Genomic DNA, 27544 nt, shown 5'->3' with positions numbered 1-27544 from the left:
GGGGCCGCGGGTTCGATCCCTGGTCCAGGAACTAAGATCCCACACGCTGCGTGGCGCGGCCAAAAAAATATTAAAACAACAGCAACAAAACTCTCATCTCGCCCCTTCTTGACTCAGCTCCCCTAATATTCTGCTTATTCTGTTTTGAGTTCCTCCCTCTGTCCTCTTAGACTACCAGCCTGCTTTATTCCCTGATAACAGGCACCCAGCCCTCAAGGCTCCCACATTTCCCAGAAGCCAGAAAGTTGGACATGAGGTCTCCAAGTTCCCAGGTGCACCTTAGATCTGTCCATGAGCATCCACCACCCCCACCCCTGGCACTTTGGTGTCCTGATACTGGTTACATAACAATCCCAGTCTCCAAAGCTTTGACATCACCCACTGAAGATTCTCACCAGCCTGGACAGCCAAGGGGGCCTACATGTGCCCGGGGATGATGGTGGGGGAATGAGCCTAATGGAACAGCCAGGAACTGGTTAAGGGCAGGAGGAACAGGTCAGAGTAAAGCATGATAACTGGTGGTGACCCAGAGAGGAAAGCGGAAGTATTTGGGTTTTTTAATTCCCCCTAAGTTCCCACAATATTTCACTGTTGCCCCATGTTTCCCCTCCACCCCACATAGGGAATTTCCGATTTCACTTCCTCAAAACTCTCGGCTTCCTCTTCACATCCCCCCGCCAGATGCAGCTTTAGGGAGGCCATCTCTTTTCCCCCGCATGTTATATGTCATATGTGTCCTCCACTGCTAGTGTCCATCTCCCAATTCTTGGCCTGAGGGGAGCTCAGGCCTCTTGCTGCTGGTTGGTCTTTCCCCATCGGCCTCCTCCCTTCCCATCTTTCTTTCCCCAATCACCACCCCGCCTTGGATGTTCTACTCCCTCAGCTTCCTCCACTACTTCATTCTTGTCTCTCCCTCTCCCAAAGCAGATAAAAGATGAGGGGATGAGAGGGAGTGTCAGAGAAGCAGGGGCGAGAGGAGGAGGCAAGGAAGGGCGGTGCAGACAGGAGGCGCTGGGGATTCTGAGCGAGTGGGAGGAGGAGGACCGTTCTTGGGGGAACTGCAGGTGGGGCGCGTATTCAGGGTACTGGGGTGTCTAACTGGGGGTCTCGCCGGGTATGGAAGGCGCGCAGACACTGGGACCTCCTCGCTCCGGACTCTCACTTCCAGCCTTCCCAGCCGCAGCACTCCCACGAGCCGTCCCACAAGGGGCGGGGCGAAACAGGTGCGGTTGCCCCGGCACCCGGGCCGGGGCAAGCGGAACAACCGGCGCTCGCGAGATTTGGAATCGGCAAATGGGAGGTGGGGAGGTGGGGGAGGGGAAGACGTGGCGCAGAGCGCGTGGGCGGGGCTCCTCCTTCACCCCTTCCCAACTCCCCAACTCCCCGCGGCCCCGCGTGGCTGCGGTGCGCGCGCCCGATCGCGCGGCCCGGCCCTATAAAGGGAGCACGGCGAGGCGCGCGCTCCACTGCGCAGAGGGTGCTCCGTGGGCCGTGCCGTACGCCTGCGCAGTGCGGGCCGCTCCCCGCCCCCTGCCCCGCCGCTCCTCAGCCGGCAGGCCCGGCCCAGTTTCGGCTCCTCGCCCTCGCCCGGCTCTCAGCCGCCGCTCTGCCCTGCAGCAGCCAGCCCGGCCTCCGGCAGCATGTTCAGCTGGGTCAGCAAGGATGCCCGCCGCAAGAAGGAGCCGGAGCTCTTCCAGACGGTGGCCGAGGGGCTGCGGCAACTATACGCGCAGAAGCTCTTGCCCCTGGAGGAGCACTATCGCTTCCACGAGTTCCACTCGCCCGCGCTGGAGGACGCTGACTTCGACAACAAGCCTATGGTGCTCCTCGTGGGCCAGTACAGCACAGGCAAGACTACCTTCATCCGGCACCTGATCGAGCAGGACTTCCCCGGGATGCGCATCGGGCCCGAGCCCACCACCGACTCCTTTATCGCGGTCATGCATGGCCCCACTGAGGGCGTGGTGCCGGGCAACGCGCTCGTCGTCGACCCGCGGCGCCCTTTCCGCAAGCTCAACGCCTTCGGCAACGCCTTCCTCAACAGGTACCCACCCTTTGACCCGGGGGGCAGAGGGAGTGGCCGGGGTCCCGACCGTCCTGTGACCGCCGCCCCCGCTGTTCTTTGTCTCCGAGGCCCCCGCGAGACCCTTAGCGACCACTCCCTGAGACTGGGTCCCCTGCCGCTCCCCATAGAAAACCCTTACGAGGGGGTCTGCGAGTGCGCGTCGCCGGCTCCCCTGGCTCTGTCACCTACCCCCCCCCCCCAGAATTTTCCAGGTTATCGGTTTAACTCCCAACCCCCCTGGCAGATCCCAGACTCACTACTACTCACTACCCCTGGACGCACCTAATTCATTCAAACCAACCCCTTCACCCCTCCCTTCACGGGTCTGTTTCTTAAGTGTCACGGAAAACTACGGTGAAACTTTTAGCCGTTCCCTTTGCTCGTGTGCTGTGCTGTGCCTCCCCAGGGACCGGTGGGAGAGGATCTGCTGTGGCCTGCTGAGTTTGGGGCGGCCTGCAGAAGCAGCAGACAGGGCGAGGACCAGCACTTCTCCCAGGGGCAGTTCCGAAGTTCCCGTGCTGCTTTAGGGGTTTCAGGGGTAAGGGTCTGTGCTGCCAGGGGGTTGGCCCTGGAGCCCTGGAATGAGATTCCGGCTGCTTAGACTCACTAGGATGTTCCCTAACCTACTTGGGCCTCAGTTTCCCCAGTTAAATGGGTAAAACCCTGATGAGGGTAATTCTCCGAGGTTCTAACCTTCACGATGCTATGAATGAAATGCATTGGCCTCCTCTCTCAGGAGTGCTACAGCCAAGTTCACTTTTCTCTAATGGAACTCCAAGGTCCTGCTCAATGGGGATTCTAAAATCCCTCCCCCCACCCCCAGGGGACATACCAAAGGACTTCACAAATTTGTCATTTCTGCCAAACCCCATTCAAGGAGTGACTCCACATGCCTTTCAAAGTCTCGTCTGGGGAAGAGCCTAGGAAAGAATCCTTGACTCTTGCCTTCCAGAAGGTCTCCGCCCTGTATGATCACATTCCTTTCCAGACACTGTCCAGCCGCACAGGGTAGACCAGCGTGCCCTCGATCCAGGCCAGTGACCAGGCCTGCCTCTGTGCGCAGAGTTGACCTTTAACGGAGAAGACAGGCAGTCTTCTGTTGTCTTTTTGCCTCTCTCAGGCATTTAAACCTGTCTTCCTGTTTCACGGCTGATGGCGTTTGTGAGTCAGGGCCAGAGTAAAGCCCTTTGGGTGAGACTCCTGAAGAGGCAGGGCTCTCCTAGCCAGGAGCCCGCCTCAGGGGATACTGGGGTTTGAGAATTGTTGTGCCTGTAGGTAGGCGATTGGCTGGCTGTCAGCTGGTGGGGGCCATACGGTCCAGTGGAAAGTCTGGCTGCTGTGCTGGGAATTCCAAGCATTATTAGGTCTGCTTTCCTGGAGAAATTTGGGAAGCTTGAAGGAAGGAGCTACATCTCCTGCTGTCCTTAGGTGTCCACTTTTGATTGTGAGAGGTGACCTTTTCTGTAAGGAGAAATGGGCGTATGACCTGTTTTCTGAATTTAGAGACCTAAAGTTTCAGAGCTGGGAGGGATCTTAGATATCAGCTAGGCAACCCCTACCTCATTCAGGAAACGGCGGCTCCCAGAGCCTAGCTGATTTGTCGAGTTCGCGAGCCGGTGAATGCAGTGCCAACTGTCTGCCTTTGTGCAGCCAGTTACCAGCTCCTGCTGCTTCCCCCTGAAAAAAAGAGCATTTCAGGGGTGCCGGGTCGAAGAGAGGCATCCTGACGATGCCAGTGCCACAGGACCCGAGAGCCACACTTTTATTTCCTTCTGCCCCACTTCATCTCCAGAGGGTCCCAGAACACTAGTAATGAATGGCCCTGCCGGAAGGGGCCCCATCAGCCAAGGGTTGGGGTGTGGGTTTGCACTGGAGCTGAGGCCCCCAGCTGTGTCAGCCTGTGTAGTACACCAGCGCCGCCCAGCCAGCCGGGGCACACAAAGGGGGCTTTTCAGTGGCTGACACAGCCTCTCTCGCACTCTTAAAGAGACTCGTTGAATCATGGACTGGACTTTCCGGCCTCTTCCCCCTAAGTGGCTGCTCTAAGGCTAGAATCAGAGAGAGCAGGAGGCAGGGCGCAACCACGGTATCCTAAGAGTATCCTGCGTAAACTCATCGCGTAACTGGTAACTTGTAGCTCAAGATGAAATCTGTGCGTCCTTGTTGGTGAGGAAACAGGATAGGATGCATCTGTACTGCCTGCTCCCTCTCGTATTTTCGGCCTCACTCCCCGGGCTTTGCAGAGCACCCGATCCGCTGAGATGTTAACTTACAAGGCCCTTCACAAGGCATTTTTATGTATGTTGCTTCTCAGAGCCAAGTCGTCTTGTTTTGGTTTTCTCTCCGCTGACTCCTTCCCCAGCAGGAGCCCCAGGTCGTGCAGTTCTTTACAGCACACGTGCTCTGCTGCTGGCACGGTGAGGATGAGGTCCAAGGTTTCTTCATCCTGCGGGTCAGCTGCTTCTGCTCTGTTGTGCTTGCAGGCAGTACCTCTCACCCTGGCCAGCTGCCCCCGCCTCTGGGCCGCGGGTCACTTGTGGTGTGGGACCAAAAGGGGAAGCTAGTCATGGCAGATTCCTAGACAATGGGTCAGTATTTTCTTTGCTCACAATACCTTTTCCAGAGAAGTTTTTAAAGGAGCCTTTTCTGTGTCCAGTCAAGAATCTCTGCTATCGGTTGGGATAGCCCTTGTTGTTCTGGGCTGTTCTAAACTCGGTGGGAACTCAGGCACACACAGCTGAGCCGTGGTCCGTGAGTTGCCAGCCTCTCTGTTTTTCCTCCTTCTGCCTTGACGTTGAGAGAATGGTGTCTGTATTTCCCTGCCCCACCATGTACCAGCCTGCGTGGTCCCCTGGCTGTCAGCGGCTGCCCACTGCAGTCCCTTCACCTGAGCAGCTGGGTTGAAGGGAGGGCTGGTCCCAGCAGCAGTAGGACAGGACCATCTCTTGCAACGTGGAAATCTAGCCAAGCGGTTGAAAATTTTAATATGGAATTCCAAGGTCTCAGTTGTCACTCTTCTCTATTCCTTCTGCAATTGAATGGTGACCCTAGGCTTGTGCAGTTTTCACTAACACGTCAGCAACTTGAAAGTTGAATTCTCGGGCTCTGGGAGAAAAGCTAAGTGAGGGAAGTGTTGATGTGGGTCAGTTGGAGCCTGCTGGTTGGATTCCCAGTTAAAACAATATATGCAATTTGCTGGTCACCCCTGGAAACTTTTTTTTTTTTTTTTGGCCTTGTGGCTTGCGGGATCTTAGTTCCCTGACCGGGGATGGAACCCGTGCCCCCTGCAGTGGAAGTGCAGAATCCTAACCACTGGACCGCAGGGAATTCCCACCCCTGGAAACTTAAGACAATAGAAAACCTCCTTTCCGTTCCTTTCTTCTGGAAAGGAAGCCAGAGGTGGAGACGAAGGAGTACAGAAGTCACTGCTGTCCCATCTCGAGCAGCGATACCCGAGTCTTGACATCTCTCTTCTGGGCTCTTACTCTCGTGCAGGTTCATGTGCGCCCAGCTGCCCAACCCGGTCTTGGACAGCATAAGCATCATCGACACTCCCGGGATCCTGTCTGGAGAGAAACAGCGCATCAGCAGAGGTAAACAGGCTCTGACACAGCCCAGGGCACCTGGTGTAGTCAGACGACTTCCATCTGACGTCTGTGACACGGACCAAATGCTGCCCAAGTCTCTCCCAGCCCAAGTGAGAACCCATTTTACATCAGCCTTGTATCTGCGTGGTACGCCAAGCCCAGTGGGGGCCGGAGCTTACTTTTTCCTTGGTTCCCTTTGCTGAGGTTACAAGAGCCGTCAGGGTGAGACAACAGCCAGTTTTATGTGGTTTTCAAGCTTCCCAGCCCCTGGGGCCTTCTGGAAAGGAAGGCAGGATCCTGGCTGGCCCTGAGGTCCCAGGAGATTGCTCCGTGTCTGGGCTTCAGATACCTCAGCCAGCATTGCTGTTCTGAATGAGCCCCTGGCTCCCCTGGGGCTCACTCACCTTAGTTTGTGTTTAAAAGCTTTGCCTCCCAGAGCTGTATAAATTCCTAGTGGGTCCGGCAGGACTGTGAGAGAACAGTTTGACTTGAAAGAGCCACAGCCAAAAGGAGAAGCTAGCAGGAATTTGTTAAACATGTTGGGCCTTGGAAATGTGTTTACATTTGCTTAGATGCTGGTCATCAGTAGCCTCCCTGGGTGCCGCGCGTGGCGTAAGGTTTTCATGCGGAGTATTAGTGCATCAGGCCCATTCTAGTTGCGTAAACTCCTGTCTTGAGTGTGCCAAGCTTTTCTAAAGATCTGGTTCAGGATGCACCTGAACTGGGTTATATTTCTGCCACTGCCCCTTTTTGTAGAAGGGAGGGGAGCCTCGCGCCTGAATGCTCTCTGGGAGGAGCATGGGGGCCGGCTAAGAGTGGAGCCTGCAGCTGCAAATGTAAAAATGAAACGAGATCAGACTCAGGGGGTTGAGGACAAGTGGCCAGATTTGTTTATCATTAACTTGCAAATCTCTCCTGTACCCCCTTTCCCTCCGGGCCGCCCAGCATTAGTGAGCTTTGCAGTTGAAGCCAGCAGCCTGAGATTTGGGAGGCAGTGTGTCTCTGCTGAGGCTGTGAGGGGGTGGGGGCCCCATTTTCAGTGCTGAGAAACCCTGCTTCTCTTTTTTTCCCCCGGCTTGTGGGCCCCTGCCAATAGGGGATTGCATCAGAGCATACTGAAACTGCTCTCTGTCTCTCAATCTGGTTTAAACTTTTATGTTCTCCACCCTGATGATAATGACACTTCTAGGGGAGGCAAGGGCCAGTTTTTTCTTTCTTACTGCTGTTATTGTTCTAACCTGGTTTTAAGAAAATGCCTGATAAACAAGGCTTTTGCCTTGTCATTTGCCAGAGCAAGGCTAGAAAATCTGAACAAGTTACTCTTTTCTTTTAATAAATTTGTTTATTTTATTTATTTATTTTTGGATGCATTGGGTCTTCATTGCTGCGCGCAGGCTTTCTCTAGTTGCGGCAAGCGGGAGCTACTCTTTGTTGCGGTGCGCGGGCTTCTCTTTGCGGTGGCTCCTCTTGTTGTGGAGCGTGGGCTCTAGGTGCATGGGCTTCAGTAGTTGTGGCACGTGGGCTCAGTATTTGCGGCGCACGGGCTTAGTTGCTCCACGGCATGTGGGATCTTCCCGGACCAGGGCTTCAAGCCGTGTCCCCTGCATTGGCAGGCGGATTCTTACCCACTGCGCCACAAGGGAAGTCCCTGAATTAGTTACTCTTAAAGAGAAAGACCCACAAAAGGGAATTTATTCTCCATCTACCTCCAGGATTGAGCTATCCTGGAGGGACTCTCTTTGAGGCTCTGTAGAGTTATGTCTTTAATGACCTGGGGGAATACGCTGGGGAGGAGTTCTCCCAACTGGGAGCTATCAGATCAGATAGGTCAGTTGATGTGAACACATCTTTGGATAAGGGACAATAATAGCTCATAAAAAGAGGCTTATCCTCCCCCAAATGCCACACTCCTTATATCCTTCAGAGCTGGCAGTTAGGGTGTTTGAGGGAGGTCTTCCCTGGTGGCGCAGTGGTTAAAACGAATCCGCCTGCCAATGCAGGGGACACGGGTTCGAGCCCTAGCCCGGGAAGATCCCACAAGCCGCGGAGCATCTAAGCCCGTGCACCACGACTACTGAGCCTGTGCTCTAGAGCCCGCGAGCCACAACTACAGAGCCCGTGCACCACAACTACTGAAACCCGTGCGCCTATAGCCCATGCTCCACACAAGAGAAGACGCCGCAGTGAGAAGCCCACACAACGCCACGAAGAGTAGCCCCCGCTCGCCACAACTGGAGAAAGCCCGTGCACAGCAACGAAGACCTAACGCAGCCAAAAATAAATTTTAAAAATAAATAAATACATAAAGGTACTTGAGGGAAAGCCTTAGGGTCCTTATGGCCCCTGTTGAACTCAGAAACAGCAGTTTTCCACCAGTGCTGTGAAGTTCCCCTGCTGGGCTGTCTTTGACACTTCAGCCTGGGGCCTTAGTCTCAGCAGACTGAGGAGTTGGGAGTGCTGGGGTGTTTCCCTCCCCTGCCTCCCCTTCCCTCTGCTTCCTTACCGCATTAGTAGAAAGGCAGGCAGTGGTGTCCAAACTTGCTCTCTGTGGGACAGGCACCAGAGCAGTGCCTCAGCGTGCTCTCCAGTCAGATGCAGGGTGCATCTCACTGGTGGGGACCAGACAGTCCTGGCCCGCAAGTTACCCATGTAGATGGCAGATACTCGGAGGAGGAAGCCAGCGGGAGACTGCCTGTATTCCCCCGCAACCCTGCTCCCTTACAGTGTGGCCCCTCTGGGTCCCTGGCAGCCAGGGACCTTCCCCCACCCATCATGGGCAGGAAGAAGGAGGTTGGCTTAAAGACAAGTGCATCACTCTCATTGGAGGAGGGCTTTCCTCTTGTGCAGTAGAGATCTTTCCTTAGCCCTGGAGGTCTTGGTGTAAAGTGTTCTACTAACAGTTACCAAGTTGGGATTTACCGTGGGATGTGTTTGGAGTCAGCGTTTTATCAGTGGAGAAGAAAGACCATGGGGCGGTACCTCTTAGACGTGCTGGGTGTGGCCTCTGGGGTGGTGTTCTCCAGGTGGACACAGAAGGGGTAGGTCTCTCCTTCTTGGAGACCCCATTCATCTGTCATTGCAAAGGTCCCATGTCACCTGGCAGAGGAAGTCAGAGTAGGACAATGTGTTCCAGGCTCCCTGGCGGCCACCTCTCTGCTCCCTTTGCTGACGGTATGGAAGGCAGGTGTTTCCCTCTCAAAAACATTGGGCCAACAGAAAATGTGTGTCCTGGGCAAGCGGCATGCATTTCTGTGGTCTGTCGACCTCATTCCCTGGAAGCAGAGCATCCTTCTGGAGGCTGCGTAGACGTTAGTGTCACTAATTACATTTACTTCCAGTTCCCACCCTCTCTGCCTAGCCCCTCCTGACTTTTTCCCCTTTCCCCATGGTGCCTAATGTGTGCAGGAAATACTGTGTGGAAAGATAAGGTAAGGCCTGAGCAGGCACAAAGCAGTCAGGATACACCCAAGGCTCTGCAAGAGACCCCTGAGAATTGCTCCAGGGAAGAGTAGGAGCCTCTGTGGGGTCTTGGGCTGCGCCTCCCCGTTGTGCTCATCTCCTGAGTGCCTTTAAAGATAAAGTTCTCTTGTGTCAGCAGAGAAAGGTGACCTGCGGGGACAGTGTTCATTCTTGGATGCTGCCCGTGATAAAGGGCATTCCAGAGGGCAGCTGGGGCCCGGCGGAGCTGGTGCCTTGGGCTCCCAGGCTGCCGGCCGCCGGCCCAGTCGTGGCAGGACCTGGGAGGGAGCAGGTCTTCCCATGTGGGTCCTCTGTGGGCAGCGGCCGGAGGCTCTCTGATGGAAGCTTCAGCCCGGGGGCAGGGGCCTGGCCGGGGCACCCCCGCCATTGTCACTGCGAGGCTGTGAGCTGAGCTGTAACTTTTGGGCCTCATTTTCCCCCATGGGAGTCGAGTCAGCAAGGTCGAGTTGTTTCAGCTGGGACTAGGAGACGGAGCCCAGCCAGCCTCATGCCTGGCTCTCTGCTGGCCTCTGCCATGCGAACCAGCCCCACTCGCTTATCGCAGCAGCTGCATCTGTGAGGAAGCTGCTCCTCTTCAGATGAGGAAACGGAGGCTTTGCAAAGTTAAGTAGCCCAAGAGGACATAGGCTAGCACAAGTTGGTGCTGGGATTTGAACCCAGCACAGTCCGTGCTCACGCCTCAGTGTGCTGAAGACCGGTGCTCTGGGCTGAGGAGCTCCGAGAGCTTGGCTCGGAAGAGCCCTTAGCCCTGCCAGGCCGGTGCTGTGCCGGGCTCAGCTCTCCCGGGATGCCCAGAGGCCACACTGCTTCTCTCCCCGCCCGAGATCAGACTCCCAGTCCAGAAATGGGCCTGAGATTCAGGGCTTTGAACAGCAGAGCTGAGACCTGCTTTTTTCCTCCCTATTCTCTGCCTCCAGCTGGAAATTCCCACCCCTGCCCCCCCAGCCATCCATGGACAGACCTTAGGAGCCCTGGCTATGGCTGGCCGTTCCCCTGGGTTGTCCCCCCTGCTGACTATCCCTGGATCCCAGGCTCCATCCAAGCTCAGGAGCCATCTGGCTTAACAGTCGGGTAGGGGCTCCCTGGCCCAAACCTGGAGCCCTCTGACCCACAGGTGTCCCTTCCTGCTGACCACCTCCTGAGATGCCCCAGCCCTAAAAGCCCTCCATGCCAGCGTTTCACGAGGGTTTTCTGCACCCCAGAGAATGGCTCCATGAGGCTGCCTTAAAAGCCTTGTGCAAGGCCGAGCACAAGGCTGAGCCCTGCGTCCCTCCTGGGTTCCCAGCACCCTTAGCACAGGTGACGACAGAGGTTCGAGTCCCAGATCAGTACTTAGGAGCTGGGGGCCCTAGGGAGTTGCTGCACCCCTGGGAGCCGCATCAATAGAACAGGAAGAGCAGTACCAGCCTCTTGGTTCTTGTCGACAATTGCACGAATTTACGTGTGTTAATAAGCTCCTACCCTAGTGCCCACTGCCCAGTTCAGTGTCCAACAAATGTCAGCTGAATTAAAGTACACTGAAAAACCCAGCGATTCTCAGACTTTGATGAGGAAGACCTTTCTCTGAATAACAGCTCGTGGAAGCTGGAAGAGGGGGAAGCGTTGGCTCAGCAGGGGCTTCCCTTCAGACTCCAGGACCTCCTCTGGTGGGGGCCCAGCCTCCGCACAGCTACCCTCCTCAGGGCCTTCCTCTCGTCGCCTCCCCACCAGCCCCCCCACTGCCCCTGTCCAGCTCTTGGCCGCTCTGCCCGCGGGAGGTTGGACCAGCCCCTGCTGGCGCCCCACCTGTTCCCTGGCAGCTGCCTGAGCGCCTGCAAACGCTCGGTTTATATTTGGGGTACGAGGCATTCTTCACGCGTTAGAAGCCGTCGTTGCCTACACACCCATCGGAATCTGAGCTTCTTGGGCCCAAATACAAATCCTGTGAGTAAAGGACCGCAAACGTTTACAAAGCACTTACAGTGGGCCAGGCACTCACTCGCTCACACAGCGGAAACCTGCCATCTTCACGTTGCAGTTGAAGAAACAGAGGCTCGGAGAGTAGAAGGTTCAGGCCTGATTCCAGAGTCCTTCTGCCCTTCCCCCTGGTCTCCCCTGCCGCTGCCCCCCACCACCCCGTCCTTTGTTGCTGATTTCTAGGCCAGATTTATTGAGATCTGTGTTATATACGGTAAAATTCACCCAATGCACCAGTCGTGTAACCACCACGACAGCCAAGATACAGAGTTTCCATCACCCCAGGAAGTCCCCTTCACCCCTTTGTAGTCCCTCATCAGGCAACCACTGATCTTTGCCCCTAAAGTTGTGCCTTTCCAGAATGTCAGAAATGGAATCAGACAGTGTGAAGCCTTTTGTGTCTGTCTTGCACTTAGCATGTGCTTTTTTTTTTTTTTTTTTTTTTTGCGGTATGTGGGCCTCTCACTGTTGTGGCCTCTCCCTCTGCGGAGCACAGGCTCCGGACGCGCAGGCTCAGCGGCCATGGCTCACGGGCCCAGCCGCTCCGCGGCATGTGGGATCTTCCCGGACCGGGGCACGAACCCGTGTCCCCTGCATCGGCAGGCGGACTCTCAATCACTGCGCCACCAGGGAAGCCCAGCATGTGCTTTTGAGGTTCATCTTTTCTTTGAGAGTCTGCCGTTCATTCCTTTTTGTAGCTGTTGTACCCTGTGATACGGATGTACCATAACTTGTCATCCATTCTCCTATTGAGGGGCATCTGGGTTTCCAGTTTGGGGCAGTTTTGAATAAAGCTGCTATAAACATTCGTGTAGAGTACAAATTTTAATTTCTGTTTCTTTCTTTCTTCTTTTTTTTTTTTTTTGGCCGCGCCTCGTGTAATGTGGGACCTTAGTTCCCTGACCAAGGCTTGAACCCGTCCCCCCGCACTGAAAGTGTGGCGTCTTAACCACTGGACTGCCAGGAAAGTCCCAATTTCTCACTTTCTCTCGGGTAACTGCCTAGACGTGGGAGGCCCCTTTCTCCCAACCTCTGTGCCTCTAGAAGGGTCCTTCCCTTAAGAACGTTAGCTTAAGGAAGCTCAGAACAAGTCCTCACGGTGTAGATTCTTAGCTCTTTAATCTCTCTTGCGTTCCTGCACCCCTTCCTCCTGGCCCCGGCACGGGTTAAGCGTGGTGATGGGAGCCGTGGCAAGAAACGCAGAGGCCCACGCAGGTTGAATGGCAGGAAACAAAAGTCGATTGGAGACAAACCCTCTATTGTTTGCATTCTAGAAACTTCTGGAATGTCTGAAGCAGCGTTTCCCCCACTACCGCAACTACCTGTGTTTGGAGGGTGCTGGGCTAGGGCGAGGACACATCACAACTGCTCCCCCTTCACCTCGGTGTCGGAGGGTGGGAAGGCAGACCCGGTGAGGAGGGCAGCCAGCACTGCAGAGGCAGGACCCCTGGAGCACCTGGGCCCTGCAGGAGGCTTGGTGGGAACAGAGCCAAGGTGAGAGGCAGGCTTGGGCGTCCCGTCTACACAGCCCGTGTAAAATATGCATAACGTAAGATTTACCATTTTAACCTTTTCTTTTTTTGCGGTACGCAGGCCTCTCACTACTGTGGCCTCTCCTGTTGCGGTGCACAGGCTCTGGACACACAGGCTCAGCGGCCATGGCTCACGGGCCCAGCCGCTCCGCGGCACGCGGGATCCCCCCAGACTGGGGCACGAACCCGCGTCCCCTGCATCGGCAGGCGGACTCTCAACCACTGCGCCACCAGGGAAGCCCCATTTTAACCATTTTTAAGTGCACGGTTCAGTGGCATTAAGTACATTCTTATTGTTGTACAAACATCACCACCATCACCTCCAGAACTTTTTTTCTCTTCTCAAACTGAAACTCTGTCCCCATCAAGCTACAACTTCTCTCCCCCTCTGCAGCCCCTGGCCCCCACCGTTCTACTTTCTGTCTCCCAGTGGCGGCAGGGGGGGTGGGGGGTGGGTGTGTGTGTGTGCATATGATGGGGGGAGAGGAGGGGGAGGGGGAGGAGGAGAGAGAGGAGGAGCCTATACCAGTGGAATCATCCCCTGTGACTGGCTTATTTCATCATTTCATAATGTCTTCAAGGTCCCAGAACTTTCCGAGCCAGAGCTTGTCTCTTATCAGTGCTGGCTTTTACTCCCGTCGCAGGGTCAGCCCTTTCTCTCCAGTTAACCTGCTCCGGCTGTGTTGTCTGTGTCCTTTGTGGGTGTCCGCACCTCACAACTGCCCCTCCCGAGGCGGATGAAGCTGCAGCATGGCGTCCGCACCTGGTGCATGGCTGTGGTGTCTTCGTCACCGGGCGCCCGTGCCCTCCTGCTTCTGCCGAGGAGTTGCCATGCATTAGGTGATGTCTGATGCCTGGTCCTGCCGCCGAGGCCAACCTCTAGGTTGGCCCAGAGCCTGAAGGCCCAGTGCCTGGGGCAGTGCTGGGGGCGGGATGCTCCTCTCTGGATGTGTCCCTGGTCCCTGCACTCGTCACCTGCCGCCGAGCCCCAGGCTGATGGTGGCCGCTGGGCTGCCTGGCCAGTGTGGGAACTCGGTCGATGCTCTCTCGGTGCTGCAGATGTGGGTCAGTCCAGCCTTTGTTGCCTGTGGAGACACGCGGGCCGAGTGAGGGGTTGGCGGGCTGAGGGGTGTCACGTGGGCCTGGGGAGGCTGCGGCCATGTGGTAGGACATGGTCCTCCACCTGTGATGACATCGCACGAGCCTGAGCCTTGCGACCCTCTGCATGACCTGTGGGCGTGCCTGGCCAGCCACCGGCTCTCTCTCCCCAAAAGTGTGAGCACTTTCCATATAAACAGGAAATTTCATTCACCTACAAAAAAATGGGCTTAGCTCTGTTGGCTCCAACTTGAGGTGTTGGTGAGTAACTGGGTTTGCAGGCAGGGCCGTGCGGGGCGCTCGCTCTGGCTGGGGGCTCGTGGACCCGGTACCTCATTCATAGGCTCCTCCTCTCTCTCCTCCTCCCCCTCCCCCTCCTCTCCCCCCATCATATGCACACACACACACACACCCCCCACCGCCGCCACTGGGGGATGGGAGGAGTGAGGCCACACTGGGTGGAGTCGGGGTGGGGGGGTGGTGACCTCGGCTCCCTGCATGCAGTCCTCACTCCCTGGCCAAAGCTAACTTGGCCTCGAGCCCAGCACATCAGGGCGCCCCTGTTCCCAGTGCCTCGGTTTCAGCATTGCCGCCTCCCCAGCTGTGTGAATCTGCGGTTTGAACTTGCGGTGGTCTGAGGACAAACAGTCTGACGAGGGGAGAAGTTGAGCCTCATTGTTGCTGAGAGCAGCGGTTCATTCCTGAGTCATCGTTTTTTCAGCGCTGACCTGCCGTTCCCAGAGCTGCCATTCCCAGAGCCGGCCATAAAAGGCGGTGGCGGCGAGGCCGGGCTGGCCCTGCTCCCTGCCCGTGTCCCTCGGCCTGCTCCTTGTGTCCAGGGACGTAGGGACCTTGTACTTTGGAACCAGCAGCCTGGTGGTGGCTGGTGGCGGGCGTAGGAGTAACCTGGCCCCTGCTCCTTGCCTTCCCACGTCCTCTGAGTGTGGGGAATCTGGTAGCCCGGCCATTTCCCTTGTCTGCATGGGCCTCTGGAAGACTGATGGCTCCCCTGCCCAGGCTCAAGTTCAGGTTCACAGGGGCTTTGCTGCCACCAACTCCACTGCTATGCTGTTAAGAAGTTAGGGACTTCCCTGGTGGCGCAGTGGTTAAGAATCCGCCTGTCAATGCAGGGGACATGGGTTCGAGCCCTGGGAAGATCCCACGTGCTGCGGAGCAACTAGGCCCATGTGCCACAACTACTGAAGCCCATGCACTTAGAGCCTGTGCTCTGCAACAAGACAAGGCACAGCAAGGAAGAGTAGCCCTCACTCGCCACAACTAGAGAAAGCCCGCACACAGCAGCGAAGACCCAGCGCAGCCAAAAAGAAATAAATATTTTTTAAAAAGCAGGCTGTTTCCCCCTGTGCTGCGACGGGAACAGGTTGCCCTGGAGAGGCCACAAGCTAGATCCACAGAAGCCATGCATTCGGGGTTTTCCTTGAGGTTCGGTGTCTTGCCATGAGGACAACACTGGCCTCCAGCCTCAGAGCCAGGCTGATCATTTGTCACCTTAGTTTCTGATCAGTGATGCAGCCCCAGCCCCTCAGCCCTCGTTCCAGGGGGCCCTGCCTCTTCTCCCCATCCTGGGCCTGCCTGACCCACGGGTGTCGCTCTGGTGCTGGGGCCTGTGCTGGGAACGTGTCACCTCATTTAATCCTCCCTGCGATCTTAGGAGGAGGAATTATTATTTGACTTTTACAGAAGAAAAAGTGTTAACTCCGAAGTTAAGAATTTGGGGTCACAGAGTCAGTGGCTGGAGCTGGGAGTTAAATCCAGGGCTTTCTTACTAAAAGCCTGTGTTGTTTCTGAGTGCTTGGGTGCAGGGAGAGGCCTGCAAGGCTGCGGCTTCAGGCGCACAGACAGCTCTGGAGCCCACTTGGACCTGGGGACGGGGTGGCTGGAATGTTTGTCTAACCAGGCACAGCTTCACCCCAGGCACGCCCCACACGGGGGGTGTTCCGGCCGGAGTGGAGGTGGCCTCGTGGGCTGTCTGTGGACTCCCATTCAGCCCCGGAGGCTTGGCGGGATGGCTCAGCCCACGCCTTACAAGAGGGGCGGTGAGGGCTGCCCTCCCCGTGGCTCCTTGGGTCACTCTGGGCCTTTTGTTGACACTTGGTCCTTTTCTTTGGTCTGCCCTCTACCTGCTGCTTTTCTGTTTCCTGCCATCTAGAGAAGGCATGTCTAAATCCCAGCCTGGTGGCGGTGGAGGGTTGGTTTTGGCCTGCTTCTGGGCAGCGTCCCAGGCTCTTCTCTATAGGAGTGGCTCTCTGGCTCCTTCTCAGGGGCATGACTGTGCTCTGGCAAGGACGCAGTGGTTCCTAAGAGGGCCAGCCTGCATTGGGGTTGTCCTGTGGCCTGCCGGTGAGGAAAAAGGGGACTTGCCCGGAGTCACCCAGAGAGATGGCGGCTTGGGGGCTGGGACCCAAGCTTCCCAAAGACTCTTGGGCCATTGTTTCCACATGGTCTACTATTCCTTAGTAGTCTCAAAAGGTGAGAAACAGAATTTTCTCTTCCTCTGGGGACAGTGCAAGAAGTGGAAACACTTTGGGGTGGCATAATTATAAAATAGGCTACAAATTAAACCACTGTTGCAGAGACCCACAAATCCATGGGCTTTTAAATCAGGTATCTGATAGTTTGTGTGAAATACAATGGTCCAAGGCCATCCTGAACCCAGGGTGGTTATTCCAGCTCCTGCCCTCACACCTGCATTCCAGTCCTTGGGAAGGGAGAAGAGGACAAAGGGCTGGTGCACCTTTTCTTTGCTTCTTCATTTCTGCTGCAGAGAGGCTGGGATATGCAGTTTTAAGCTGGGGGGCCGTGAATCGAGCTAAAACTAGACAGTTCTGTCAGCAGTCCTGCTGCAGACGGCCAGTTCACCAACGGCCTTAATTGTTGGCAGGAAACAGCACAGAATAGAGTTGGGAGCTGGAGCTTAGTCCAGTCGCTTCATTTTAGAGAAGCGTTTAAGACCTAGAAAGGGGAGGTGGTTTGCAGTACTTAATAGGCCTGTAGAGCAGGGGTCAGCAAACGTTTTCTCTAAGGGTCAGAGTGTTAAATTTTCGGCTTTGGGGGCCTCATGGTCTCTGCCACAACTGAGCTCTGCTCTTGTAGCTCAGAAGCAGCCAGAGAGTACAGATGAGCCGGCTGTGTTCCAGTAAAGCTTTATTTCTGAAAACAGGTAGTGAGCCAGATCTGGCCCCCGAGCTGTAACTTGTAGGGAATGAATGAGAGTCCTGCAGAACAGGGAGCCCAGCACATAGCACCGGACAAGCAGCAGTTGTAGGTCGTCTTACTGCTGTTAACTGTCGCTGCTGTGCAGGGGCACCCAGCCAACAGCCCCCAAATCTGTTCTTCCCGCCCGGTGTTGAGCTGTGCTGCTGGGGTCTCCTCCTCACTCTTGCCGTAGTTCGACCCACTTTAGAGCGTGGACTTTGTGACTTCCCTTGCATTATTTATTCGTTAAGTGCCTCTTCGTGCCAGGTGCTGTGTGGGTGAGGGTGTCACCACGGTGGGTACGGAAGTAGGGGAGGCCTGATGAACCTGCCCTCAGGGCACTGGGCTGTCCACAGAAGTACATTCTGGAAATTTAAATGACCCCAGGCTGAGAAGTACCAGGCCAAGTCAGGCACGGGAGCCATCGGACCACCTGGCCCCTGGCGCCCCCAACTCGCCCTTCTCTTCCCGCAGGTTACGACTTTGCGGCCGTTCTCGAGTGGTTCGCTGAGCGGGTGGACCGCATCATCCTGCTCTTTGATGCCCACAAGCTGGACATCTCCGACGAGTTCTCGGAAGTCATCAAGGCGCTCAAGAACCACGAGGACAAGATCCGCGTGGTGCTGAACAAGGCCGACCAGATCGAGACCCAGCAGCTGATGCGGGTCTACGGGGCCCTCATGTGGTCCCTGGGGAAGATCATCAACACCCCCGAGGTGGTCAGGGTGTACATCGGCTCCTTCTGGTCCCACCCGCTCCTCATCCCCGACAACCGCAAGCTCTTCGAGGCCGAGGAGCAGGACCTCTTCAAAGACATCCAGTCTCTGCCCCGCAACGCCGCCCTCAGGAAGCTCAATGACCTGATCAAGCGGGCGCGGCTGGCCAAGGTAAACCCAGGCTGGGAACGCAGCCCCAGGGGGCTCTGGGATGGCCACTCGGGGCCCCGGGATTGGATGCCCAAGACCCAGCCCTGCAGACCCATGGCTGCACCGTGCCACGCCTTGTCTGAACCCGTCCTCTTGTGCCCCGGTGGGAGCAGCCTTTTCCTGAGATTCTTTTTAGCACATATAAGCGTCAGATAAGAAGGTACCCCTGTGCCGGGGGCAGCCTGGGGGGTGGAGAGTGGGGGGGATGCTGCTCGAGGGCTCATCCGTTTCCCCCCAGGTCTGCCGAGCACTGGAGTGCACGCAGCATGTGCTGGGTGCTGGGGACGCAGTGGGGACTGACAGGTCCCCACCCTCCTAGCACTTGTCAGCCGTACAGGGGAAAGCAGAACACATAAAGAAAAAGAAAGTACGATTTATTTGTATTGTCTCGGGATCGGCCTGGGATGAGCTGTCCTGGGAGGGTGGGCTAGCCTGGGGGGCCTCGGGCGGGAGACGATGCTTAGGCCGAGACAGGAGGTAGTTAGTGGAGAGATGGGGCGCAAACCTGCGGGCCCAGGGAGAGCGCTGATGGCCTCTGGCCCAGAGGCCTTGCAAACCATCCCTACTCTTCCATGGAAGCACAGGGCCTGCTGGCACCTGTGGACAGCATCTGAATTGCTCAGGAGTTTGGAGTCTCGGTGCCTGGCCGAGCACTTCAGCGGGACCCCGGGGGGGCTGGGGCTGGGGAAGGAAGGGTAATGCCGCCGGTGGGCCCTTCAAACACTGAGGAGCAGAGCACGTCCCCTTAGGACACGATTTTGAATAGTACTGCATTGTGAGGCTCCCTTCTGTGTAGCCCAGAGGCTCTGGCACTCTGCCATGGGCCAAACACAGTGGCCCAGGGCACCCTACACTGTCTTGAGGGCTGGAGTCAGGTGGCTTTGGGTGCCCCCTGGCCTGAATAACAAGAAGTGACCCTGCATCCTTCACCCCCGGCTGTGTCTCCTCTGTGGTTACCCAAAGTGCTCCAGGACCAGCAGGTTGGAACTCACTAGAAGCATAGGTTCTGAGGCCCCACCTCTGCCCTACTGGACCATAATCTGCATTTGGACACAGTCCCCTGGTGACCTGTGTGCAAAGTAAAGATGCCCGCACCCTGCTCTGGAGGGCACAGGGCTGCACGTTTCTGTAGATATCTCACTTCTGGAAGCTTCCTGATGAGTGGAACTGGTTCTGAGAAAGGAGCCCATGAGAAAATCCACATACCTGGCTCCTGGCCTCGAAGGGCCAAGCGATGTCCTGAGCTGAAGGGGAAGAGGTGGTGAGTGGAGGAGAGACTGGCCTCCTGTTTTCCAGTCCAGCCTCTGCTCAGCCTCAGGGCAGCACAGCTCCCCTCCTTCCCCTCCAGCCCCTCTCCCGGCAGGGCTTCCAGTGCTCTCATCGCTCAGCCTCCCTCCAGGACGGAACAAAGGGCCGATTTCAGGCCCTGCCTGCTCATTTACAGAGATGGTGTATAATCGCGTGGCCCTTGGGCACATTGAGTCACCCTGCCTGGAAAGCCCCAGCCTCTCCAATCTTGTCCTGCACCTGCTGTTTTGAGACTGTTTCCTTTTCCTGGACTGAGTCGCTCTCTCTGCTGGCCTGTGATGGGCAGAGCTGTGACTGTGACTCTGTGACCAGCCTGCTTCCCTGGGGCAGTTCTCAGCCAGGTCGCAGCCCACGGCAGACAAGGTCAGGCCAGCGGAGAGGTTTTTTGGGGGGTGGAGCTGGCAGTCTGGGAGAAGGGGGTGTGAGGCTGGCTGGCTGCAGCCCTCCTCGGCAGGACGTTGCTTGGCAAGGCAGAGGGATTTGAGGGCTGTGCCTTTGCCAGGTTGCCAGAGTTACTGGCCCGCTGTGGGGAAGGGAAGGATGTGCCACCCTTCATTGGCAGATGTCTACCCAAGGTACTGCGTAAAGCCTGAAACATCTGGGGAAAGCCTTGTGGGATTTTCCTAACCCTTAGTCATCCCCGAGGCTGTCAAGATGATAAAGTGGGGCTTAACTCAGGCCGTGTTGGAGTTCATGGCACCCGCATCCACAGACTTGTATAAGCAGGATGGCACGGCTCTGCCCGGCTTGGTAGGAATGCGCTCGGTGTCTCTGATGTGCAGAGGAGCCATCGGGGAGGGCTGTGCGTGCCGAGAAATGGTAAGAACACGGGCTTTGGGCTGCGGCTGTGCTTAGCTGTCCCGGGTTACAGTCCAGCTTTGCAGGGCGGCACAGGTGCAGGCCACGCTCCCAACAAGGTGTCCAGGAAGCACCCGACACCCACCCCTTCTCTGTCTTCACAGGTCCACGCCTACATCATCAGCTCCCTCAAGAAGGAGATGCCCAATGTCTTCGGTAAAGAGAGCAAAAAGAAAGAGCTGGTGAACAACCTGGGCGAGATCTACCAGAAGGTTGAGCGGGAGCATCAGATCTCCCCCGGCGACTTCCCCAGCCTCCGCAAGATGCAGGTACGGCTGCCCCTCGGATGGGAGTGGGTACGGCTGGGGCACTGGGGCGGTGGTTCTGGAGGGAACCCCGGCTCCATGGGGCGGGGCCTCCCAACGTGAAAGCGGCCCGATTAATCACCGGCGCCCCACCCCGATCATCGGAGAAGTTGACCCAGTCCGTGACACCTCACAGGGGAATGTGGTGACTCACCCGGAGGGGGAGGGGGAGGGCGGGGCTGCGCCAGGCACCCCAGCCTCCTCCCAGTTAATCCTCACCACAGTCCTGCACGGAGGGGACTATTTTTACCTCCGACTTAGAGAAGGGGGAGCCAAGATGTTAAGTGGTTGGGGCCGTGACGCGGAGCCAGATCTTTCTGCTCGGGAACTCTTGCTGCACCCTCCGTGCCGGAGCCCGGGAGGGGCCGACCCAACCCTGTCCTTCCTCCACTCCCACCACAGGAGCTCCTGCAGACCCAGGACTTCAGCAAGTTCCAGGCCCTGAAGCCCAAGCTGCTGGACACGGTGGACGACATGCTGGCCAACGACATCGCCCGGCTGATGGTGATTGTACGCCAGGAGGAGTCCCTGATGCCTGCCCAGGTCGTGAAGGGCGGTGCTTTCGACGGCACCATGAACGGGCCCTTCGGGCACGGCTACGGCGAGGGGGCCGGCGAGGGCATCGACGACGTCGAGTGGGTGGTGGGCAAGGACAAGCCCACCTACGACGAGATCTTCTACACACTGTCGCCCGTCAATGGCAAGATCACAGGCGCCAACGCCAAGAAGGAGATGGTGAAGTCCAAGCTTCCCAACACGGTGCTGGGGAAGATCTGGAAGCTGGCCGACGTGGATCGGGACGGGCTGCTGGACGACGAGGAGTTCGCCCTGGCCAACCACCTCATCAAAGTCAAGCTAGAGGGTCACGAGCTGCCCGCCGACCTGCCTCCGCACCTGATCCCGCCCTCCAAGCGGAGGCACGAGTGAGCGGCCCCTACTCCCAGCGGCCGGCCAGGCAGAGGCTGCAGGGGAGGGGGTGGCCGGCAGTTCCCAAGACCATAAAGACGGCGATGTTTCCTCAGCTCGCAAAGGAAAACCACCACCTTTATCTTAAGGCTGCTCCTGGGGAGGCAGGGGTGATACTCGTAGGTCAACGGTGGAATTTTGTGCATAAGAACCATGGATATTTTTAATATATAACGTTAGAGGCAGCGTTGTTTCTTGCCTCCTCCTCCGGCCAGCAGCCCCACACACGCACAGCCTCTGTACCTCCTGCCGGGGAAGTCGCCTGGCTCGCCCGTCCTGCAGCTGCGGCCGGCGTGTAGACAGGGACGCGGACGCGGGTCCCGGCTGTTTCAGGCTGAGTCGCTCGGCCAGTGGCTTCCTTCTCCACCCGGCCCTGCCCCCGCCTCTGCTCCCAGATTCAGTTGGTTCTTCTTGTGCCTTCCTCCTTCCGTTCGCAGCGGCCCCCTGTCCACAGGCCCTGCCTTCGCTCTCGTGTCCCCTGGCTCAACAGTCACACGACCCAGCTGCCTGTTTGCGGGGAGTCCGGGGGACGGGTGGGTGTGAGAGAACATCTTCCAGAGAAATACATAAGCTAGTTTTTGTTCTCTAAAGCGACACCTTTCATACTTGACTGAATTTTCCAGTAAGTTCCCAACCACTTGTTCAGAAGCTGTGATTTTTGTCTCCTTCCCCACGCTCCAGCCAGGGGACAGCTCCACTCAGGAGCCGTTAGATGTGGGGTGCGTGCAGAGCACACCCTGCCGGAGACCCCAGAGGCGGTGTTTCCTGCTTCACCCTCTCACTTTCCTAGGACATTCTGGTACACCTCTCTGTCCCACCCTTGGTGGGCGGTGGGTCCTCACGAACCTGGTGTGGCTTGGTGCTCCAGCCCGGGCCTGGTGGCCAGACAGAGGGACCAGGGACAGCCCAGCCCCTTCCCCCTCCCACCTGACTTCCTCCCGTTGAGCAAAGGAGGGCGGTGCTCCACGTGGATGTCCTAAGTATAGTGGCCCCCAGGCTGAACAGCTGGAAACCCGAGCCAGCCAGCGGCCACTCTGCTTTGCCTCCACTGGGCTGTTGGGGGCCTGGACATACCTGTCGGCCAGTGGTCAGCCGCCGGGGCCTGGAGCCGTCATCACAGAGCCACTGTGGCGGGGAGGGGGGTGGGGAGCAGGCTTCCCAGCAGGCACGCCCTCGGGGGTCTCAGGGACTCCTCCACTCTGACCTCTGACCCCGGCCCACCCTCCTAGTGCTGCTTGCTAGGCCTCTGCTGGGCCCGAGTCTCCAGGAACTGGCCATGTTACCTGCAGCCTCGGCCCACCATCCCACACCGTGTCCTCGATGGGAATTCACTGTTTACGGTGCAGTGGCTTAACCACACTTGCCTGTGGGAAGGAAAAGCAAACTGAAGACCGGACTTTTTTTTCTTGCATTAATAAAAGTTTAACTGTGCTGAAGCTGGCCTCTGGTGCTGAGATGTCTCTTCCCGGGGCCTGCTCCCCGCAGTGCCTGCGGGGGCACTGGCAGAGCACTCCGGGGGCCAAGATTCCAGCGGAGACAGATTGGCAAGCCTGGCGGGTGAGGCCTGCAAATGGGGCTGACGACCCCCTTTCCTTATGCTAGATGGGGGCTGAGCAGGAATAGTTTGAGGGAAGGATGGGGTGAAGAAGTTGGGAGAGCCTCTGATGACTAAGGACTAGGCTGTGCCCCCCAGGGGTTGGGGGAGCAGGCGCCCCCCACCCTGTGATCTTCACAGCCTCTCCTTCAACCTGGGCTCCGCCCTAGCTGTGGACGGACAGGTGGGCGCCCATGGGGCTCAGGGCACTGGGAGGGGTCAGGCAGATAGGGTATATCGTGGGCTCCGTGCTGGCCCCAGGGTCGTTTAGAGAAGCCAGTACTTTGAAGGCGGACCAAGCAGGTAACACCAGCAACAAAACTACAAAGGGTGGGCCAGCCGATGTGGCAGATGGACTGTTCGTACCCACAGAGGGGAGGGTGACAAATTGGGAGCCGATGCCGTGGAAGGGTGCAGATTTGAGGCGCAGTCGGAGGGGGGAGACTGCTCCAGGCACACTTGTGGCAAAAGGCAGGACGTGAACAGCTGCCTGCGGGTTTTGAGGGCCAGGCTGAGTGCTCTAGCCCAGGTGGCGGGCGTCCAGTCTGACGGCCGCAGAGGCTCCCCACCCTCCCGGCACCATTCACATGGTTCACCCTGATCCTCGTGACCCAGGAGGTCAGCGTTCTCTCCATGTCACAGCCAAGAACTCAGGTGAGCTTGAAGAGCGAGTGTCACGGGAGGAGATTCAAACCTGGGTCAGCTCAACCCCAGATGGGGCACTCCGCTGTGCTTCTAATGGGAAATACACTTTCAAAGGAAAAACAAAGCTGATGGCTGACTTCATCCCCCAAAGTCTGCAGCTGTAGACTCAGGTTTGAGAAACGCACCTTGAAGCTTAAATGCCGTCACTCCAGCCTGGGCCCCTGAAAGCTTTGGGCAGCCCGTCAATTTCCAGGGTCACCCGAGACAGGGAGATGCTTGTTGAAGCTGTTAGAACACAGAGAACACAGGACCATGCTTCTGGTCCCCCCACCCCCGCATGTCCCAGCATGAGGTGGCAGGGGGCGGTGAACCCCCTAAGGCTGCCCCAGAAAGTGACTGCTGGTCTGAGGCTGGAAGAGGGGCCGAGGGCAGGCATCTGCCCCCCCGTGCAACCCTGGAGCTTGGGGCCTGGTTGGGGTTTTACAGGCTGTGGGGGAGTCCTCTCCCGGCCATAAGGGGGTTCAGGAGGGCCAGTGGGGTGCACTAAGGTGTGACCACTCTCCCGGGGACCAGCCCGCATCCCTTGCCTCCTCCCCAGCTCCCTAGCTGGCCAGGGCCCTGGGTGAAAGGCCCCCTCTTCAGAGGCTGGTCTGGGGTCAGGACAGGGCTCCACCTGGCTGCCAGCGCACCTGGCATCAGAGACCTTTGGGGCAGTCTGCCCACCCCGCTGGCCCTTGGGCGCCACCAAGTCTGCGAGCCCCAGGGACCTCAGGGCCCAGGGCCCAGGGGACACGGGGGCCCACCCACTGCCTCCGGGCGCCACACAGCAGCTCTGTTTTACACCTGGAGGTTCCGGGTGAGAGCAATAAACATTTCTTCTGCTCTTTGGTAAACCAAGGGTTAATCGTGACTCCCACCCAGTGCCCTCTTAATATCTCACGTGGGCTGGTCAGAGGACTTGCTCAAGGCCACCAGGCTGTGGCAAGGTTAGGAAGCCCACCCATCAGTCCTGCCCCTCAGCATTCAAAGCAGCACCTCAGGGCAGACAGGCAGGAGTTCGAATCCCAGCTCTGCCACTTGCTGGGGCTCAGCCGTCGGCTCCTCTCCCCTCAGATGTCCGATGCAGACAGTGACCCCTGCTTCCCAGAGGCAGGGCCCATGGATACCCGACTTGAGTGGCCACCTTTCCTGAGCACCTCGGGGAGGCCGATCAGGGTGCGGGTGAGGGTCGGTGCAGGGAGCCCAGCTCCCCACGCAACTCCCAGAACAAAGCAGGCAGGACCCACCCTTCCCTAAAGCAACTTGCAGACTTGGCGGCGCCCAAGGGCCAGAGGGGTGGGGGCCGAGGGGGCTTGGGCCTGGCTTCCTGTGCTCCCAGAGGGGTTGATAATTATAAAGCCACATGGGGCTGCAGCTGCTGTGGCCCTGGAGCCTGGGAGCCCCTGTGGCGTGTTAGAGCAGCACAGAGGTTGTTTTTGGAAGAAAAGCCAGGATGATGAAATCACCATATGTCCACCCATCTGGAGTGTGGACCTTTCAAAGGACACAACCTTGGTGTGCTGGGGTGGGCAGGGAGTGGGCGTGGGCGGCTGCGAAGGACTAGCGTGGGGAGTGGGGACCCTCAACCCCACCGTCTGCATCAGCCCCTCCCCGCAAGCCACCCCAGCAGACACACTTTTTTTTTTTGCTTCTCTTCGCGGCTTGCGGGATCTTCGTTCCCTGACCAGGGATTAAACTCATGCCCTCGGCAGCGAAAGTGCGGAGTCCTAACCACTGGACCGCCAGGGAATACACACATTTCAGCCAAACCTGGAGGCCTGAGCAGCAGCGCAACTCTACATGAGCTCCCGACCCTCCACCCACGTGCTCCTCCTAGAGAGACAAGCTCCAGCCACTACTGCAGGCCGCTCCCTGTACCACTTGCCGCCCACTCCTGAGCTGGGGCAGTTCTCTATTGCGTACTGAGACAGAGACCCAGAGAGGCAGAAGCCACTCAACAGTAGGCAGGGCTGTAGGATCCCACAGCCGCTTCTCCTTGTTCTCTGGCTCCTGGGCCAGGAGTGGGGCGCTGCACTTCCGTCGTGGCCTAGGGCAGGGGCGGCCTGCCATTCTAGTTAGCCCTGCGGGGCTATATGCTGAGAGCAGCTTCGGGAGGCAGGACTGGGAGAGGCTCATCCTCAGCCACCTGCGCTGAACCTTGACCTTGGGGAAAGGGGAGCCACAGACCAGGGTCTGGAGGCCTAAGATGTGGGTACAGATGTGACAGACCCTGGAGCCTGCCTTGTGTCTGGGCCCCTCCCAGACCCAGAGGCCTATGCTATGGGGGTCAGAAAACCTGAGTTCCCTGCTTTCCCCTGGGCTCTCACCTTCCTCCTCTTTGGGGTCCCCACCTCATCTGAACCGTCCTTCCCTTCTGCCAGGCCTGGGTCATTAAGCTGACAGTTCCCTTCTCTCACCGTCTAAGACTTTCCTCGGAAGCCTACATAAATCGAGTCCACAGCAGTCTGGCCTTCCCCTGTCCCATCCCCAGAGTCTGGATGCCACACGCTGTCCCTCTGCTGCCAGGCACTGGCCTAGGCCTGGAACCTGGGTAAGGAGCTTGAGGCCGGCACTACCCACCACCCACATCCCACCTCCCACCTCCCCATCCTCAAGGTATTTAATCTGTTAATAAGGGAGGGAAATAATAACTTCCTCCTTCTGGCAGGGCCCTTGTGAAGATAACAGATCTGCATTCACTTTGAAATGCTAAGAAGCACATAGGAATGCAAGTCTGCTGCCCTCAGGGCTGGGTGAGAGCTAATGCCAGCACCTCAATGCCAAAGGGGCTCAGAGGGGAGAGAGGTTATGGAGGAGGTGGCCCTCCAGGAAGCAGTGACCAGTGACCAGAGGAGTGTGAGTAAGGACGTGGCGGGAAGAAGGGGATGGTGGAGGTCTCCTGCTCAGACTCACTCATCCCTGGAGCACCCACCCACCCACTGGTCCAGGGCCCCACACACAGGATCAGAGAACAGATCTGCTTAGCAAAGCAGGCCCAAGTGCCGGAGCTGTTTCTGACAGCGGGGGAGGACTGGCTGCTTGTCGAGGCTGGAACAGAATGAGTCTTGAGAGGCATTCTGGCCTTACAACTGCAAAGCAATGGGTAGGGACCCCCTTTTATAGACAAGGAAACTGAGGCTTGGAACAAGGATGTGACAAAAAACGAGTACAAGACCAAATAGAATCACGTAGCAGGTGGGCGTGGAGTGCCGAGGGCCAGTCCCAGCTCCGCCCCGTGAAGACCCCAGCGGGACACAGTTTTTGCTGTCTGGGGCTCCGTTTTCCCTCTGCTGTACTATGTGGGGACAGAGTCTGAAAGGCCAGGGGATGATGGACTTGTTTGACAACTTGGCATTCAGAGAGGCTAAAGGTCACACAGGGAGTGAGCTGGGACCCAGAGGCCTCACCAGGTGGCCCTTGACGGCTGATCCTGGGGGACATGGTAGGGTGGAGGCGGGGGATCAGGGTGTCCAAGAGGGGCGGAGGAGGAATGGCCCACCTTCCACTCTGGACCCTCTCCCTACCTTTTGCTCCCCAGGAAATGGAACTAGTTGGTCCTGTCCTGAGCACCTGGCCCTCCTCTGGTCTCTGGCGCCCTCCTGTGGCTGCAGAGGGTGGGAACCCTTCCTGTGGGCCCTTTCCCCGCCCCGCCCCCTTAAGGAGGGCCTAGAACGCTTCAGGTGAGAGCAGGGAGGGCTCAACACACCATCCCGACCCTTGTCCCTCACCCCATGCCAGGAGACACAGAGGCAATGACAGCATCCTCAGATTTGGGTTTCAATCCTGACTCCCCTCCCCCACCTGACTGACTTGGGTGAGACAGCCCATTGCACAGACCTTGGGCGCTGCCACAGCGCAAGTCTCTGAGGAGATCAAATGGGAGACCCTGGGGGAAGCCCCCAGTGTACTGCTAGGGATGCTCAGTTCAGCTCCTCAGAACTTCATAGAGCGCCGCCCCCCTCAACCCTG

At 57.6% G+C, this 27544-nt stretch overlaps 1 protein-coding gene across 2 annotated transcripts; it reads left to right on the top strand.

Moving 5' to 3' along the window:
* Positions 1–456: 456 nt before the first annotated feature.
* EHD1 (EH domain containing 1) lies at positions 457–21483 on the top strand. Of its 2 annotated transcripts, XM_065881511.1 has the most exons (6): positions 457–475; positions 1618–2044; positions 5561–5658; positions 17409–17821; positions 20131–20295; positions 20734–21483. In XM_065881511.1, the coding sequence occupies exons 1-6, from the start codon at positions 457–459 to the stop codon at positions 21256–21258; spliced, it is 1647 nt and encodes a 548-aa protein (XP_065737583.1). In that variant the 3' UTR covers positions 21259–21483. The 2 variants fall into 2 exon arrangements, with proteins under 2 accessions (XP_065737583.1, XP_065737584.1); XM_065881512.1 differs by lacking the exon at positions 457–475 and having other exon boundaries at positions 1472–2044.
* Positions 21484–27544: the final 6061 nt, after the last annotated feature.

This window comes from Phocoena phocoena, chromosome 8 (genome assembly GCF_963924675.1).
Source record: "Phocoena phocoena chromosome 8, mPhoPho1.1, whole genome shotgun sequence".
In the NCBI taxonomy this organism is placed as follows: domain Eukaryota; kingdom Metazoa; phylum Chordata; class Mammalia; order Artiodactyla; family Phocoenidae; genus Phocoena; species Phocoena phocoena.
The sequence above is the reverse complement of the archived record's forward strand: the minus strand, read 5'-3'. Positions and strand labels throughout refer to the sequence as shown.

Excerpts from the sequence above, each read along its gene's own strand:
- EHD1 (XM_065881511.1), top strand. Across the intron at positions 2,045-5,560 it reads GGCAACGCCTTCCTCAACAG|GTTCATGTGCGCCCAGCTGC; the intron begins GTACCCACCCTT and ends ACTCTCGTGCAG. Across the intron at positions 20,296-20,733 it reads CCAGCCTCCGCAAGATGCAG|GAGCTCCTGCAGACCCAGGA; the intron begins GTACGGCTGCCC and ends CTCCCACCACAG.